General features: G+C 38.0%; 1 protein-coding gene across 1 annotated transcript in view; it reads right to left on the bottom strand.

Annotated features, from left to right (window-relative positions):
- The window catches only part of ABCA12 (ATP binding cassette subfamily A member 12), a 168,152-nt gene that overhangs the window by 24,273 nt on the left and 127,168 nt on the right, over window positions 1–16,711 (bottom strand). Inside the window, exons 30-39 of the mRNA XM_082691434.1 lie at window positions 15,964–16,160; window positions 15,004–15,164; window positions 13,336–13,572; window positions 12,664–12,814; window positions 9,931–10,183; window positions 9,230–9,316; window positions 8,359–8,452; window positions 5,150–5,277; window positions 2,569–2,656; window positions 1,242–1,347 (exon numbers count right to left, since the gene is read on the bottom strand). Coding sequence (XP_082547560.1) covers window positions 1,242–1,347; window positions 2,569–2,656; window positions 5,150–5,277; window positions 8,359–8,452; window positions 9,230–9,316; window positions 9,931–10,183; window positions 12,664–12,814; window positions 13,336–13,572; window positions 15,004–15,164; window positions 15,964–16,160 — 1,502 coding nt within the window. The remainder of the gene's footprint in view (window positions 1–1,241; window positions 1,348–2,568; window positions 2,657–5,149; window positions 5,278–8,358; window positions 8,453–9,229; window positions 9,317–9,930; window positions 10,184–12,663; window positions 12,815–13,335; window positions 13,573–15,003; window positions 15,165–15,963; window positions 16,161–16,711) is intronic.

The following is a 16,711-nucleotide window of genomic DNA, read 5'->3' as shown; positions in this document are numbered from 1 at the left end:
ACAGAAACAAATATCTTTTGTTCTGATGAGGAAATCCTACCAAAGTCAAGTGTTCAATCGTATTTCAAACCAGGTTATACTAAACCCATCCAGGTTTGGTCACCATTTAATTTAATTTGCCACTTTTGACTATGCCGTTTATTGATGCTCTAGATCTAAGGACCATCTATCAGTCTTATTTTGTTCACAGTTCCTCCACTAGGAAAATGACAAAGCAGTTGGGAAAAAAATACTGTTGTCTCTAAAATAAAGACTGAAAGATTCTCTTGCTAGGATGAGTATGTGACTCTCTAATTTACTTCTCCAATCACCAGAATATCCAGCACACACTATTCTGCCTAACAGGAAGGAGATGAAAGAAAGCAGATCATGGCATTTCTGAAAGGTATGTTGTGTCTATTTTTCTACTTAGTAGGCTATTTGTTGGCCTGTTTATTCATCTAGAAACTCAGTCTTGGCCAACAAAACGTTACTCATTTTTCTCCATCTTTACTATTATTAACTTTTAGGATCAGTATGGAAAATAATTTGAGCAGGCTTAACAAGATGAAGTGGTTTGATGAACAGTAATTGAGTTTGAAAAAAGTATATCAGTCTCTTTCAAATCCCAAACCCTGTTTTAAAAACTATGTGGATGCGTCCTAGGAAATCCAAGGGAAGGAGACATGACTGAGTCCAGAGAAGTATTAGAAAAATGAAGAGGCAGGAGTCAGACAGACCTGGCTTCAAATCTCATTTCTGAGTCCTAGAGAAATAATAGCAGAGACCAAGAATATTCATCCTGAAAGGCTGTTTGTAAGGATTAGCAATATTTCATACAAAGCACATATCATATGGTAAGTGCTCAAGTAATGTACAGTTTGGGTCATGTGTAGAACTTTTTAGTTTGAAAGTTCTGGCTTCATGTTTATAATTATTAACATTTAAGTATTTTTGATTCCTTAGCCTATATGCAAGTAAATAGTAATGAAATGTTTTCCTATGAGTAATAGCTACTAGACATGAGAGCAGCAACAAGCATTATTATCCTGACTCAATAGATGAGGAAACTAAATTAACCTGCAGTAAAGGAGATTACCCAGAATGTTCCATCTGGTGGTAGTTACTACTTTCAGACTCCTTTTAAAGATCTGTGATTTAGATACCATAAAATACCTGGAGGACACAGGCTCTACCATGCATTTTTATACGGACAGAGGCAAAAGTTGCAATATAAGAAGCTTCTGCATAAGTAACTTTACCGTGTCGGGCAGCATCGTATTTTGACATGTTAACTCGTAGGAGGAAATTATTCAAGCTGTTGAGGTAAGCTGGAAGTGAGTGATAGCCTTCTGGATCATACCATACCTGTTAAATTCCAAAAGGAGGCAAGATCAGTATTTTGTTCAAGAGATTAGGCTGCCTTTACATCTGACAGCCCACAGAATTTATATTTAAAAGAAGAGCACCAATTTCCCAATAACTTGTTTTATCTTGGAAGATTAGAACATTCCCCAGAGTGTTAACCATACACCTCTATGTCTCCAATTTAGAGGTGGGCAGAGATTGGGAAAAACATTTCCCCCCTGTGTGATGGCAGTAAGTTGTTAGTTATTCTGTACCTTCTCTACGGGCAAACTTGAAATAAACTGGCGAAATCATTAATATGTCCATCTCTGTGGCTAGTGTATAGGGATTCTGGGACCAGAGCTAAGATATCCTCAGTAATAATAACAACAAAAAACAACATCTAGGCCAGGCTGTACAAAGTTTAAATATGTACACACGCACTGTGCCCTTAGCAACAAGACTGGTAACCTGGAAATTCCCACACTAACTTTCCATTCCTAGTTATAAACCACACAGAAGTGAGTTACTTTACATTTTCTGTTAAAAAAAAAAAGAGGGTTTTAAAATACTGCTGTTTCCATGTTCTGTAAGAATCAAGGATAACCATATATGACATACACCTAAAGAAATGAGCATAAAACATTAATGTACTATTAAATCAAAAATTATAAAAGGAGTACCCACACTGAACCATCACTCAAGTTGAGAAACAGAAGTTGCCAGCATCCAGAGCATCTTCTCCAGGATTTTCTATGTCCCTCAAAATCACAATATTCTCTATAAACAATATAGTTGAGTTTTGCCTACTCTTAAAGTTTATGGTAAATGCAATCACAGTTAAGTGTTTCTTTTTGTTTTTTCTTTTGCTTATTAGTAATGTTTGGGATATTCACCTGCTTGTATGGAACTGAGCTCACTGCACTGCTGAAAGTTCTACTGAATGAATACAGAACACTTCATTTATTCTACTGTATATGGACATTTGGGGTTGTGTTTTCGGCTAATATGAGAAACACTACTATGTACATTTTTGTATATGTACCCTGGTGCTTGTGTATCCATGTTTCCCTGGGGTAAATGCTTAGGATTGGAAGGCTAGTGCTACAGGCAAAGCATTATGCCAAACAGCTTCTCAAATTAATTGCACCCATGTTTTGTTTTCACCTCATGCTCATGCTTGGGCATTTCAAGTTCACATTCTCATTTGTATGACATCCCAGAAGAAAGGTTATAATTTACCTTAGCAAGTGTTCTATTGGCAGGAACTTCTGTTATATCAAAACGAAGGTCTTTAGTCAAAGGCAACCCAAAACTCCAACCTCCATACCTATATAGAGTAACAAAATTTATATTTGTTTTAATGGAAAAAATATTCATAAATGGACCTAAATTGTTTAACCAAGGGCTCAATGTTTTCTTTCCACTAGGAGCACATTAAAAGTATAAAATAAATACTGCCTGGAAAATATTTCACATTTTTATTGATTTCCTTAATCATATTTTAATCTAAAGTATACATTATAACTAGAAATAAAAAGTCCTTTTAAACAATTGCAAATGTGGGGTAAACATTCTGAACATAAGTGATATGTAATCTAACCAATTCCTTCAACTGAACTGGATCACACATCATCTCAAAAATTACAATATTTCAGCCCTTAAAAATCCTTTTTAAAGAAGTGGGTTTTTTTTTATTTTAAAGAATTTTTTAAAGTTTTATTTATCCATTTAACAGAGAGGGAGAGTACAAGCAGGGAGAGCAGTAGGCAGAGTGAAAGGGAGAAGCAAGCTCTCTGCTGAGCCAGGGGCCGGATGTGGGACTCCATCCTAGGACCCGGGGATCACGACCTGAGCCGAAGGCAGCCATTTAGTGAACTGAGCCACCCAGGCATCCCTAAAGAAATGATTTAATACTAAAGTGATATAAGATCAGTTCTCATCTTTTTTCAAACGGCTCTGTTTCTTCGATTTTCCAGACTTTTCCTCCTAGCTTGTCCCCTGGTGCTATACTTTTTCTCTTCCAGGGCATTTGAAGGTGAATTTGCCTCTATAATTGCCTGGTACTCATCAGTTCATAGTCTCTTAAAAATATAAAGTAGATTTAAAAATTCAAACAGTAATTTTAAGAATGGATTAACATGTCCCAAGTTAGGTTTGTTAACTAAACCATGGTGCAGCCACACTAGATTAATCCTCTGGTGACTATCATCCTAAATGTAATGCTATAGAGCTGTATTTCTGACATGCAAAGAACACTACAGTATACTGTTTATTCTTTTAAAAGCATGTTTATAATAAACCTCATTCTGTTGAAAATATTTACATGTATCTGTGTCTAGAAAATTTTTGTAAGGATAAACAATCATTAGTGGTTCTATCTGGACAGAGAGAAATTCCTTTTTACTTCTGCTTATATGCAGTTTCTAATTATTTTACAGTGAACACCAGTCATTTGTGCACATTGAGAAATAAAAGAGGGAAGAGACAGAGGAAAGGAGGAAACAGCAGCGATTTGCAAAATGACTAACTGCCCCTCCCCCAGGTTTATTTGAGGTATAACTGACAAATAAAAATTGTAGATATTCAAAGTATACAACTTGATATCTTGATATATGTATATAGTGTGAAATAATCATGATCAAGCTAATTAAAATATCCATCAGCTCACACAGTTACCATTTTCTTTTTGTGTGTACACACAGGCCTTGCATGTGTGTGCACGTATGGTGAGAGCTCTTAAGATCCATCCTCTTAGCAAACTTCAAGTATGCAATAAAGTATAGTTAACTATAGTCACACTGCTCTAGATTAGCTCTCCAGAATCTATTCTAATCTTGCAGCCCTTGACCAACATTTCCCCATTTCTGGCAACCCCTAGGCCCTGACAAACATTCTACTCTCTGCCTCTATGGGTTTGACTATTTCAGATCCCACACGCAAGTGGGATCATGTAGTGTTCGCCTTTCTGTGTCTGGCTTATTTCACTTAGCATACAGAGTGACTTCCAGGTCCACCTATGGTATCCCAAATACAAGCCTACCAACCTTACATCCATGGCAAAACTTTGGGTGGCTTTGGTATAAGCCTGTGGCCTTGCTATACATGGACACATTTTATCCCTAAACTTGAGATAATTATATTGGAACTAAGGCCAATTGTCACCTAAAGCCGTGTCTTAAAATTTTCCAAACTGGGGATGCCTGGGTGGCTCAGTCCATTAAGTGTCTGCCTTCAGTTCAGGCCATGATCCTAGGGATGTGAATAGGGAAAACAAAACAAAACAAACAAAAAAAACCCTCTCCAAATTGGTGAGGTCAAGAACATTTCTGCTTCAAGAAGAAAAAGATATGTACAAGTTTAACAATACATTTTTGCAGCCTAAAACAACCCCAGTGCTTTTTAATTTCTTAAAATGAGTCTTATTTGAGGAGATTATTATTTTTTTAAGAAGATTTTCATACATAAGACTGTTTGGATAAAATAGAGAATTTAACCACATAAATAATCAATAGAAATTTTCATCTCTTCTTTTAAAAAGATATATTTATTTTAGAGACAGAGAAAGCATTAACAGGGGCGAGGAGCAGAGGAAGAGGGAGAGGAAGGGAAGCGGACTCCCTGCTGAGTGGGAAGCCTGACACAGGGCTTCATCTCAAGACCCCAAGATCACGACCTGAGCCGAAACCCACAGTCAGACACTTAACCGACTAAACGACCTAGGTGCTCCAGAAATTTTCATCTATGGTCTCAAGTTCAGAAGGCAGTTGTCAAAATTTGAAATCAAGATATGCTAAATTAATATATTATAGAGTATTTTTACCTTTTTTGCATAAACTCATTAGCAGTTGATATAAGATAATTTTCCAAGCGGTGCCCAGTGAGGTTGTAAATTATTTGAGAAGAGTAAGTTCTTCTATGAGGTGGAGAATAGTTAAATTTAGGACACTCCTGAAAAGTAAAGTTAAAAATAAAGTTATTTCTGATCGATGCTTTGCAAATCAAATAGACAACACGAAGAAGCTTCAGTCTCGTGATCTGTCTATTGCTGCAACAGGTAGAGTGTGATAAGATTGTCTTCTTACTCTAAAGAGATTTTAAAAGGAAGATATCTTCCTATTCCAAAAAAATTGGAGAAGTTATTATTTCTATAGAACACACACATGTTTAGGACTTACTTGAAATCAAAAAGAATACAAGTTAACCAATGTGCAATTTTCTTTTCACTGTACTAACAAGTCTGATATGAACAGAGAATAACATTAAATTCTAAGATAAATTAAAATTCCCTCAATAATTCACAGGAAAGAAAAAAATGTTTGCCCAGAATTGAAAAGATGACACTAAGGGACATAAGTTCTCAGGTGACAGCAGTGGAGGAGTTTGTGCTGTAACATCAAGCGACGAAAGCTGAGTGTCAGAGCTCCAGTTTACATGTATCTAAATCTTTATAACTTTATGTTAAATAAATCTAAATCTAATCTTTACATATGTAAATGCACAGTTATTCCAAAATAAAGTTGGCATATATTGCAAATTTGTTTACATATTTCTACATGCGCATGTATGGATACTGCAAATCTAATACAGAGAGTCCCTGTACACCCTTCACCCAGTTCTCCCCATTGTCAGCATCTCACATTGCGTATTTGTCAAAATTAAATGTATTGGCACATTACTATTTTTTTTTTAAGATTTTATTTTTATTTATTTGACAGAGAGAGATTACAAGTAGGCAGAGAGGCAGGCAGAGAGAGAGGAGGAAGCAGGCTCCCTGCTGAGCAGAGAGCCCGATGCGGGACTCGATCCCAGGACCCTGAGATCATGACCTGAGCGAAGGCAGCGGCTTAACCCACTGAGCCACCCAGGCGCCCTTGGCACATTACTATTAACCAACCACAGATCTTAGTTTTCACCACTTATTTTTAGGCTCATAAGCTTTCTGCACTTTCTGACCACTTACTTTTCACTGAAGCTTCCCATGCTTCTCTGACATGAACTTTAGTTTGGGAGAAGTCTAGCATTTTTCCAGTTTTTCCTTCCATTCCTTCACATGATGCCCCAGAGCCCGAGGCTAGTACCACATTTTAGCACAACTTTACATGTACTGAGGCGTAAAGTTGCAGACTGCTCTAAAAAATGAATGCTGAATTTCACCTTACATCAAGTTGGGTCAACATTTAGATCACATTTGAAGAAAGTTACTGGTTCCACAATTAGAGACACCCTTACGTATACAATGTAATCATTTAGCTTTAGTCTTCTGTTGAACTGTATGTACAGAAAAGCACATATAATACAGCCTGATGCATTTTGACAAACCAAACACACCCATGTAACCAGAAACCGGGTAACAATGCAAGTACCAGAGAAGGCCCCTCCTTAAGCTTACTTCCAGTCACTACCACTCCCAAAGCATCCAGCTCAGAATAGTTTTGTCTGTTTTTGTACTTTATAGAAATAGGATTGTATTATATATACTCTCTTGTATTTGGCTTTTTTCTAGTCATTATTCACTTGTGAGAATCCTCCATATGATGTGTGTAGTTGCAGATCAAACGTTCCCTTTTTGCTGTATACAGATTCCAATGTGAAAATATATCACATTTGATTGATCCACTCTACTGCTGGTGGGACTCTGAGTGGCTATTACAAATAGTATTGCTATGAATATCTAGTATATGCCTCTTGGTGAACACGATCACACTTCCGATGGGAGTGTTAATACAAATGGAATTGTTGATCCCATAGTTTATGTATATCTTCAGAGTTAGTAGGTACTTTCATATATACGTATTTGGTGATTTATTTATATATAAAGTTTTTATTTTAATTCTGGTTTGTTAGTATGCAATGTTATATTAGTTTCAGGCATACAATATAGTGATTCAACAGTTCCGTACATCACCGTGTGCTCATCACAGCAAGTGCAATCAACACCTCTTTCAACCATCTCCCACCCCACCCCCTCTGGTGACCATTGGATTGTTCTATAGTTAAAAAGTTTGTTTCTTGTTTTGACTCACTCTCTCTCTGTCTCTCTCTCTCATATTTTCTTTGATTAATGAAATTTATCTGGGTTCTAACTCAGTATTGTTAGTTGACTCTTACTGTGAACCTCAGAAAACACATAAAAAATTCCAGAAATTAGTCAGATTAAATGAGGGATTAGAAAACTCTTTGAGTACTGGGTAACGCTAGTATTGGAATATGCAAGGATCCCAGAAGATGCTTGTGGGATCCCAGTTTTTATTGTTAGTAACTGTCTTGCATAAGAACACAAAAACAGGTTGCATTTACAGAGAACATTTCCATTCCAAAATACTGTACAAAGAGTTCAAGGTTCAATGACACAATGCTATTGAGAAAATATTGCTAGATTCCTCTCCTGGGGGGAAGTAAGTTGACTACACAGTCACTCTCAGAAGCTTACAGTCACTTATTCTCTTCAATCTTTCATTTCCCCTGTGAATTTGGTTTTCTTAGAAGTATGTTGAAGTGATAGGCCCAGAAAAGTAAGGTGTGTATCTATAAAACACAGACGGCATAAGGGATGGTTGGATAATCTTTTCTGTTTCTATCAGGATGTCAATTTTTCTTGCATGCTATAGGTGCTCCTTAGAGACAAATGGAGTTCTGCTCTGGACTTACACATTACTGACTTCATAGCTGACCACCAAATGGGCAGTCTTACTCTGTTTTCAAAAATATGACAGTTATGGTGGCTTTGTTGTCTGAAACATAGAGCTTCCTGGTCAGAACTGAACTGAGAACAAAAACTCATTTTTAGTCGGTTTCTACAAAGACTGTAATAGAATTACCTGCCTTTGGAAATTTGTTCTGAGATGGATTTAAAACAGTGACCTGAAGTTCAAAGGCAATATTTTTGAGCTGCCCTGCTCCACATCTCTGAGCTACTAGCTTCCATAAAATGAAATTATACTGACTCTTTGGTAACCTGGATAGATCTTTCAAGTTTCAGTATTTATTCCTTTCTTTTTCCTACTTCACTGAAATGGAATTCCATCTTACCTGGATATTTTCTGAGCAGGAGCAAACACCGAAATTAGTGATAGGCTCCCCACTGGTGTTCCATTTTCCCAGACTATCTTCCCTTAAACACCTTCTGCAAGTAAAAATGATATTAAAGTGAGGTATGTGTGTGTTCTAATGGTTATGTATGAGCATGTAAGTGAGTATTTGGTATTAAATTCAAGTGTACAGTCTTAGGTACAGTTTGCTGGTTTTTCATAACTCAAATATACATTACACTACCATTTCCAAATGATTTGACATTTTACGAGGAATAAGAGAGAATGCTTATTGATAGAAGAACTGTTTTAATGTGGCAGGATGGGGCTTTTTTGACCCCTTTCTTTTCTGCTCTTTCATTCTGTCCTTTGATGGGAAGGGAATACTTGAGCCAAGTAACGCACCAATGTCAGGTTCACAGGCACCATGTACCATCTTGGAAGTTTGAATAGGCAATACTACATAGCACAAAGATGAATTCGAGTCTGAAGACTTGTGTCTTAGTTTTAGTTGCACAACTTACAGTCTAGATTGTTTTTACACAAGTATCTCAGTCTATATGAGTCTCAGTTTCTCCATCTAAAAAATGGGATTAATAATTCACAGGGTTGTTGTGATTGTTAAAGGGAAACACATACATGAGAGAACTCTACAAATTATTAAGTCCCTAATATTTAGTAATACAGCACAGCATAGCCAGGAATGAACTAGAGGGGAGAGAGAAAATCTGTTCAATAAAGATTTCTCTCAGGGGCGTCCATGCATGCACATGTATACAGACAAACCAGAGTGTCAAAGAGAAAGGAAAACAAACAAACAAACAAACAAACAGAAAAAAAACAGAAAAAGACAAACTCCAAGAACAACTTACGGATCACTGATGTTCAAACACACGTTGTCAATGCCAGGGAAGTTCCACATTGCTGAGACTAGGCCTTGTGTGCTTGGGTGAGAATTCCTGTAATTGTAAAGGACAGGAAAAAATTCTTGATCCTCCACAACTCTTTCATATGAAAATCATGCTTATGCATAATTTGGAAAAATAAAATACACTGTCTATGAGATAGTCTTCTTAAAAACCTGAGAAAGACTCAGTATCAGGAAGAAAAAAAAATTATCATGGAAAAAAATCAGCACATGTCTCTCTTTGGCTGCCTTATTATTTTCCTAACCATCAAATACATTTCGTAATCGTCTACTGTATATACATAATACTGTATTTTATGGGATTCCGACCTTACTATCCAGTATTTGTGAGGCCGATAAAAAGTGATTTGCTATATATTACAACATATTGGGGAGCCACACCTAGCCTGGCTTTCTTGATTAAAGTCTAGTCATTAAAAATAAAGGCTTATGATAAGTTTACTTTCAGACAAACACAGAAACTCATAAAAAGTTATTGTTGGCAACAGAAGTGTCACGTTGCCATAAATCAACCCTGTCCATTCCTTTGGCAGAATTGGGTGCATTGCCTCGTAATTCCTTGTTCTTCAGCCTTGCACGCAGTCACGGAGGTGCAGCCGCACTTCTGGAGGCACCGGGGAGACGTTTCAAAGGACAGAAACTTACGCATAGAAGGCTGTCTGTTCAGAGGTGCCGTAGAGAGATGGGGAGATCTGGATCTCTGGATAACTGTTGCTGGAATTTCTCAGTGTGCCAAGGCCCATGGCAGTGGTGACAAAGACGATGGGGAGGATAACCTGAGCAATGAGACCCTTCCAGTTCCTGCGCGTGTGGTGGAACCTCTTAATGAGGATGGCCATGACCTTCTTCAGTAACAGATCCAAACCACCCAACCTCTCTCCGCTTGTCAAGATTTTGTCTGAATTTAAAAAGGGGGTGGGGTGGAGAGAAGGAGAGAGAGAGAAAGAAAGTGAGGTTTGATATTGTTCTGGGAAACACCAGTAAATTACATTAACAAGGTAACTTCAAAAACCATGGCTGGACGGTATAATGTGATGTGGTAGGAATAGCTTGTATTTTAAATGTTCTGGTATGAGGTTCAACTCTTTCTTTCTAAACACTGGGCCTGAGCCTCTCCAAATCATAGAATTGTATGTAAAAGCGCTTTGCAAATTATAGATCACTATATATAAAATATTACTATTGTTATATACACAGTTGTTTGACCAGTCGAAGATAGAGATCCACAATTTGGTTAGTGAATATTGTCCCAGATCTCAGTATTGTTATATACACAGTTATTTTACAAGTCAAAGGGAGAGATCCACAATTTGGTAAGTGAATATTGTCCCAGATCTCCAAAGTCTCAATGCCTGCTCAGTATGTATTGCTAATTACTGATAACTCAGAAGATAGATTCTATCAAGAGACTGAATTCCAATAAGATAAACAGAAACCAACACCTGAAACCAACACGATATAAACTAATATGACCACAACTTCAATTAAAAAAAAAAAAAACAAAAGCTAAAGGGCATCCAAAACATCTGTCTAGTCTAAAAACTCATTCCTGCTGTGGGTAACATAGTGATTATAAGTCTAACTGGCTCTCATTCTAATGGGAGGTCCAGTGAATTCAACTTACACTTGGAGAAAAGGAAAGGCTCTCCTCCAAAGTGTGATTCTAATTTAAACACTCACTCACTACATTCTCTTTAAAATTTGGACTGATTATATATGGCATTTCAAAACTCCATTTTTACCAACAGAGTCACAAAAAAGAACTCACTGGAAAAAAAGGTCTACACCACCCCTACCCCTCTGAAATGGTCTTCAGGTGCGGAGAAAAATTTCCTGACTTTTGAGCATAAGAGGAGCTGTGGAGGCCATGAACTGCTGCTTCCTCAGCGGTGCTCTTAGAACTGATCATTCCATAGCCCTCCCTAAAAATATAACATTCTCTCCAAGGGCCTGCCGCCGAGCACACCTCTACATGTAATAAGATGACCGCCAACTCTGTGGATATTTTTAATTCTCCGTCACAAATTATACAGCACAAAAAATCATGATCTTCATTTAGCTGATAAGGAAAAATACAAAGCTGCTTAATTCAAAATGAATTCCAATTAAACAGAGTGAACAAGTTTAAATGCAAACTCATATCTCTGCAAAGGGGAATTGTAGAAGGAGTTGAATATTTTAAGTTAATTAGTATGCTTTTCTGTTTCTTGAGAAATTACATGTGGATGACTTACAGGTGTATCAAATGGAGCAAATGTGCTTTCTAAAAGATAATGTCAATGAGGGAAACATTTTGACTGAAGAATAGTTTCAAATTATAAGACAAATCCAGAGGCAAATACATAACATTTACTTCCTGAGGCAGATGACCACTTTCTAATCAAAGTCCTCAATTCCTTGGGCTCGACAATTATATTCCCCAAAAGATGATAAATGAGGACTACGGCAGAGGACAAATGAGACTCCCAAGTTCCAGAACTATGCAAACATCAGAGATGATCTTTTCTAAGTTTCAGAGCCAGGCAAATGTTTAATTAAAAGTTCTGTTCCTAGAGATTTTTTCCAAGTTAAGCAAACCGTTGAAATGACTATTCCATAATTTATATATCATTTTACTATATGCTTCCTTAAGTAAATAGTGTTTCTAGAGGCATAAATTAACCATCAGAAGAGAATAAGAGAGGATAAAAGTTATTTTCAAAAGAGCCCAATTCCTCAAAGTCATATCAAGAAGCACAATTTTTTCAAGTATATCTTGTGTGAAGAATTGAGTGTGTGTGTGTGTGTGGAGGGGGGTGACCCATTATTATGAATTCTTAACCATGGAGTCTGACTTCATCAAATCTGAGACCCTCCTCCAAAAGCATTTTCTCAGAGCCTGAATATTCTCAGCACCTGAACTGTTCACAGGACGTAAAGATTAGACATGTTTTCCAGTGAGGCCCCAGAAAGAGTGATGACTCTTTTCTGATCACTTTTCTTCGATGACTCCTCTTGTTGAATATGTTAACAGCAATGAGTCAGCTGTCTCACGAGGCAACTTTGTCCACTGTTGGACAGCACCAATTATAGGAAGGATTTTAACTTGCTGAACACAAATGTGGAACGGTAGTAACATCTAGAAAATGACTTCCAGTGGGTGTAAGAAGTGCGCACCACCACCACCACAACCACCTTCTTTCACATTCTTCAAAATATTTTTGAAATAGAGAATTTGATTTCATTTAAAAAATACTTGGTATATTAAAAAAAGAAGGTTTATATTTATTTATTCTTTTTGTATTTAGAAAGAAGATGTGAACCTAAATTATTGCCCTGTAATTGTCTCATTTATGCCATTTATAGGAATTAAGTATAATATGCACATTAGATTTATACCATCTCTGTCTGTGAAATTGCTGCTGCTCACAGATAAATCGTCAGGAGTTGAGATGCCGTTGGTACTGGAATTTCCAATTTTCTTTTGTGTCAAATGCTCAAGACTCACACTGCTATTTTTTTGTGACTCTTTAGTCAAGTTCAGAAAGACCTAGAAAGAGAAGCCAGAACACTTCATTAACATAAAACATGCATGTCCTTTCTACTTTCTAAGCTCAATTTTTATTTTGAATTTTTATCACGTTTATTGAGACAAATACGTTTGACTTTGAGTATTCTTGACAGTGACTTTGAGTGAACATTCTTTTAACCATACAATTTTGTTAAAATATTACTGACTATAATCCCTATGCTGTACTTTTCATTTCTGTGACTTATTTATTTTATATCTGGAAGTTTGTTTCGCTTAACTCCCTTCCTGTTTCAGTCTTCCCCCACACCACCCCCCAAGTAAACATTTTGGTATGTTAAAGAGACATGTTCTCTAACTGGATAAACATGTTTGTTTTCAGAAATCAATCTTACATAAGAATGGTACTAAGATAGTTTTAAGATTTTTTGATTTTGTGAAATGTTTGTTTCAAATATTTCTTCTCTCTTTTTAAAGACCTGTGCATATTTATTCTCAGGGAACAGCAAGTTGTATCAGTTCTAAGAAAAGAAGAAACGCACCTCTTCCACGGTGGTGTCTGAAATGCCGTAGCACCCGATGTTGAGGTCCCCCATGCCATTGTCCAGAGCCCTCAGGAGTGACAGGTAGGCTCCTGAGACTTTGGTGCTAAATGGAGGAAGCACATACACCAGCTCTCCCCCGATGTCCTCCTTGAGGTAGGCTTCAGGGAGGTGTGACTGGATCATTGCTGTCACGGCCATCGTGTCACATGTTGTATTTGCACTTAGATTTGGGCTCTAGGGACAACACGAGAAGTTACCACCCATTGTCCTCACACTCTGGTGGCACCAAGGGCCCTCCTCAGAGGGTGGTGAGACTCTTTCTGGCCACTCAGCCCTGAGTCAGATGACACATCCCTCCTCCAATGGCTCCCTGTCCCACGGGGGCCCCTAGAGCTTTGTCCACGTCCCTGTTCTATTGCCTTCATTCTCCCACTTGCCCCTGGCCCTTCTCCAGCCTCCCGCCCACTACTCCCTGCCTCTCCTCTGCTCTACTCCAGCCACAGCAGCCTCCTCGTGTTGTCGGAGTGCTGTCAACTCAGGCACACCCTCCTCGGGCCTTCTCAACTAGTCCTTTATCCTAGATAGTGACACGGCTCCTTCTCCCCCAAGCCCCAACTCCTGCTCAACTGTCATCTTCCCAGAGACCCTTCTCTTCCCACCCTATGTAAAATGGCACCACTCTGCATTCCCTGTTCTCCCTCCTCTGCTTTATTTCCACCCACAGCATTTACCACCTGCTGACATACTTAATAATATACTTAACAGTATTATCTGAATTCCCCACACTCTATCAGAATATAAACTCCACGAGGGTAGAGATTTCAGTATCATCAGTTCACTGCTGTATCCCCAGGGTCTAGAACAGTGACTTGGGCACACACTAAGTCATAATACACACCTAATACATACATTTCTTAATGAATTAGTGAATATAACAATAAACTGCTTTTTATTTCAAAGTCACATCAGGATGTTCAGATGTAAAATAAGTGACTGTAGTCAAAGCCTACCTAATGGCATACACATCTTACACAGTACTGATAATCATATGGTATTTTTAAGTGCTACAGGGGTTCTTAGTCAGCACTGTTGTTCTTCAAAGATGTCAAAGCACCACTGGCCTGAGTTAGTCTTCACATTGCCACTTGAGGGGTACTGATCAGAAGATACATACACAAGTGCATATTCTATTTGTTTTAAAGCAAAAACAAAAACAAAAACAAAAACAAAAACCCCTAATTTTTAGCCTTATAAACTGAAATGCTATGGAAACTAAGATCCTCTATCAGTAACCTTAGGCTATAGACCTTCTTTAAAAAAAAAAAAAAAAAAGATCTATATCCTAAGGTAAAAACCCAGTGCTCTAGTTCTTGTTGTGAGATCCCAGACCAGGAGCATCAGCATCACCTGGGCCCTTATGAGAAATAGACTCCAGTCTTGACTTACTCTAAGATCTACTGAATCAGAGACTTCTGAGGTGAGGCCAGAAATCTGGGTTTAACCAACCTCCAGGTGTTCCGATGGTCCCTCAAATTTGAGAGACATGAAACTAACATATTAATCATGAATTTTAGCAATTAATAAAGTTGGAGAGATTCTGCCTCCATTTCACCCAAAACTTAACTCATGACCCTATAATGAGGTATATTTTTCTCTCTTACAAACCTTTTTCTTGGTGAGCGTGAGGTGATACCCATCGCCAAATGCCTCCTTGAGGTAAAACGGTGACCCGCAGCAGCGCAGCCCGCCCTGCTCCAGGAAGGCGATGCGGTCACTCAGCACTTCAGCTTCGTCCAAGTGGTGCGTCGACAGAATGATTGTTCTGGCTTGAAAATACAGAGGAGAACAACCGAGAATGAAAAATGAAGACGCAGTTCCTGAGATCTACAGAGTTAGCACAAGTAAATCCTGTGATTTATGAGGGGAAGAGGCACGTTTTATGAGCTAACTGAAAAACTGACCAGAAGGAACTTTCAAAATAAACAGAGAAGTTCAGAAGACGTGTTATTAAACATCTAGGGCTGTTTTCTTACATGTCGGCAGCGAATACGCCTTTATGGTGCCATATGGCTAAATGTCCATCATTTAGGGTGTGTGTGTGAGCAACTCCTTCCTTCGTCTGCTCGCCTGTCTTCATTTTCATTTTTCCTCTGTGTCTGTTTCTGTCTCTCTCCCCCACTTTCTGCACTATGAAGAAGCAATAATTTTAAAGACTTTCTGAATATTCCTCTCTGATGAATCCACTCTACTCTGATTGCTTCTTTGCTTCACATCCTGTTAGCACTTGTTTAGTCTGTTTTCAGTTTATTTTCGTTTGTGTATGTTTGGTATCTCTAATTAGATTCTAAGCTCCTGGAGGCAGAATTCGGGGCTTCAATCAGACGTACATGCTCTCAAAAAGGCCAGTGAAGTGCTCAACTCACCAGGCTCAACTACACGGATATTCAGTAACTGACCCAGTACTTTAGTGGTGGGAAGAGAAGATTTGGGAGGGGAAGACCTCATCTGAGACTCTTTAATGGAGCTTCTAAACAGAAAAGGTATAAACTTGGCCTCATGCATCCCAGAGGGCAAAATTACAACTGTTCCCTGTTGGGTGCAGAAGTTATAAGAAAGTACTCATACCAGTTTTGTTCTTGGATATCACATCCCATATGCTTCGGCGAGAACATGGGTCAACTCCAGTGGATGGTTCATCCAAAATGACTACCCGTGATCCACCGATAAGAGCTATAGATATGGATAACTTCCTCTTCATTCCTCCTGACAATGTTCCAACTCTCTTATGACGATGGCTATATAGTCCGGTATCTTTTAGCGTCCTTCAAAAATAATGTATGGTGGTTATTTTGGACAGATAAAATATCTGAATATTGAAAAAAATAAATAAGCACTTTAAGTAATAGGTCTTTCCTAAGCAACTATTACATGCTCAGCGAGGTACAATACACTGTTGAGGATTCGTGACATAGTTTTCTTATTGTTTATCATCTAGCTGGAGGTGCAAAGTTAATACCCAGAAAACATAAAATATATGGCTCATATTTTAATTTGTTTCTTTGAAAGATATTTATGGAGGGCCTGCCTGTTTTGTGCCAGACCATGTTTTAGCTGCTGGAGGAAAGCAGTGAAAAGATAATATTCCTACCCATAAGGAGATTAGGCTCCAGTGTGTGTATGTATCAGGAGGGATGCAGATAAAATTCAGTCGAGAAACGTATTTCCAAGTATTTATAATTTGCCAGGTGGTGACAAGTGCAATAAAAATACACAAAGCAGGGTACATAAGATAAGCAGAGCCTGGGGCGTGCTATTTTAAGCATCTATTTTATATATGGTTATCCCCTCAGAGAAGGTGACATTTGATCAAAGA

This window comes from Mustela nivalis (assembly GCF_964662115.1).
Source record: "Mustela nivalis genome assembly, chromosome: 11".
Lineage (NCBI taxonomy): Eukaryota > Metazoa > Chordata > Mammalia > Carnivora > Mustelidae > Mustela > Mustela nivalis.
The sequence above is the reverse complement of the archived record's forward strand: the minus strand, read 5'-3'. Positions and strand labels throughout refer to the sequence as shown.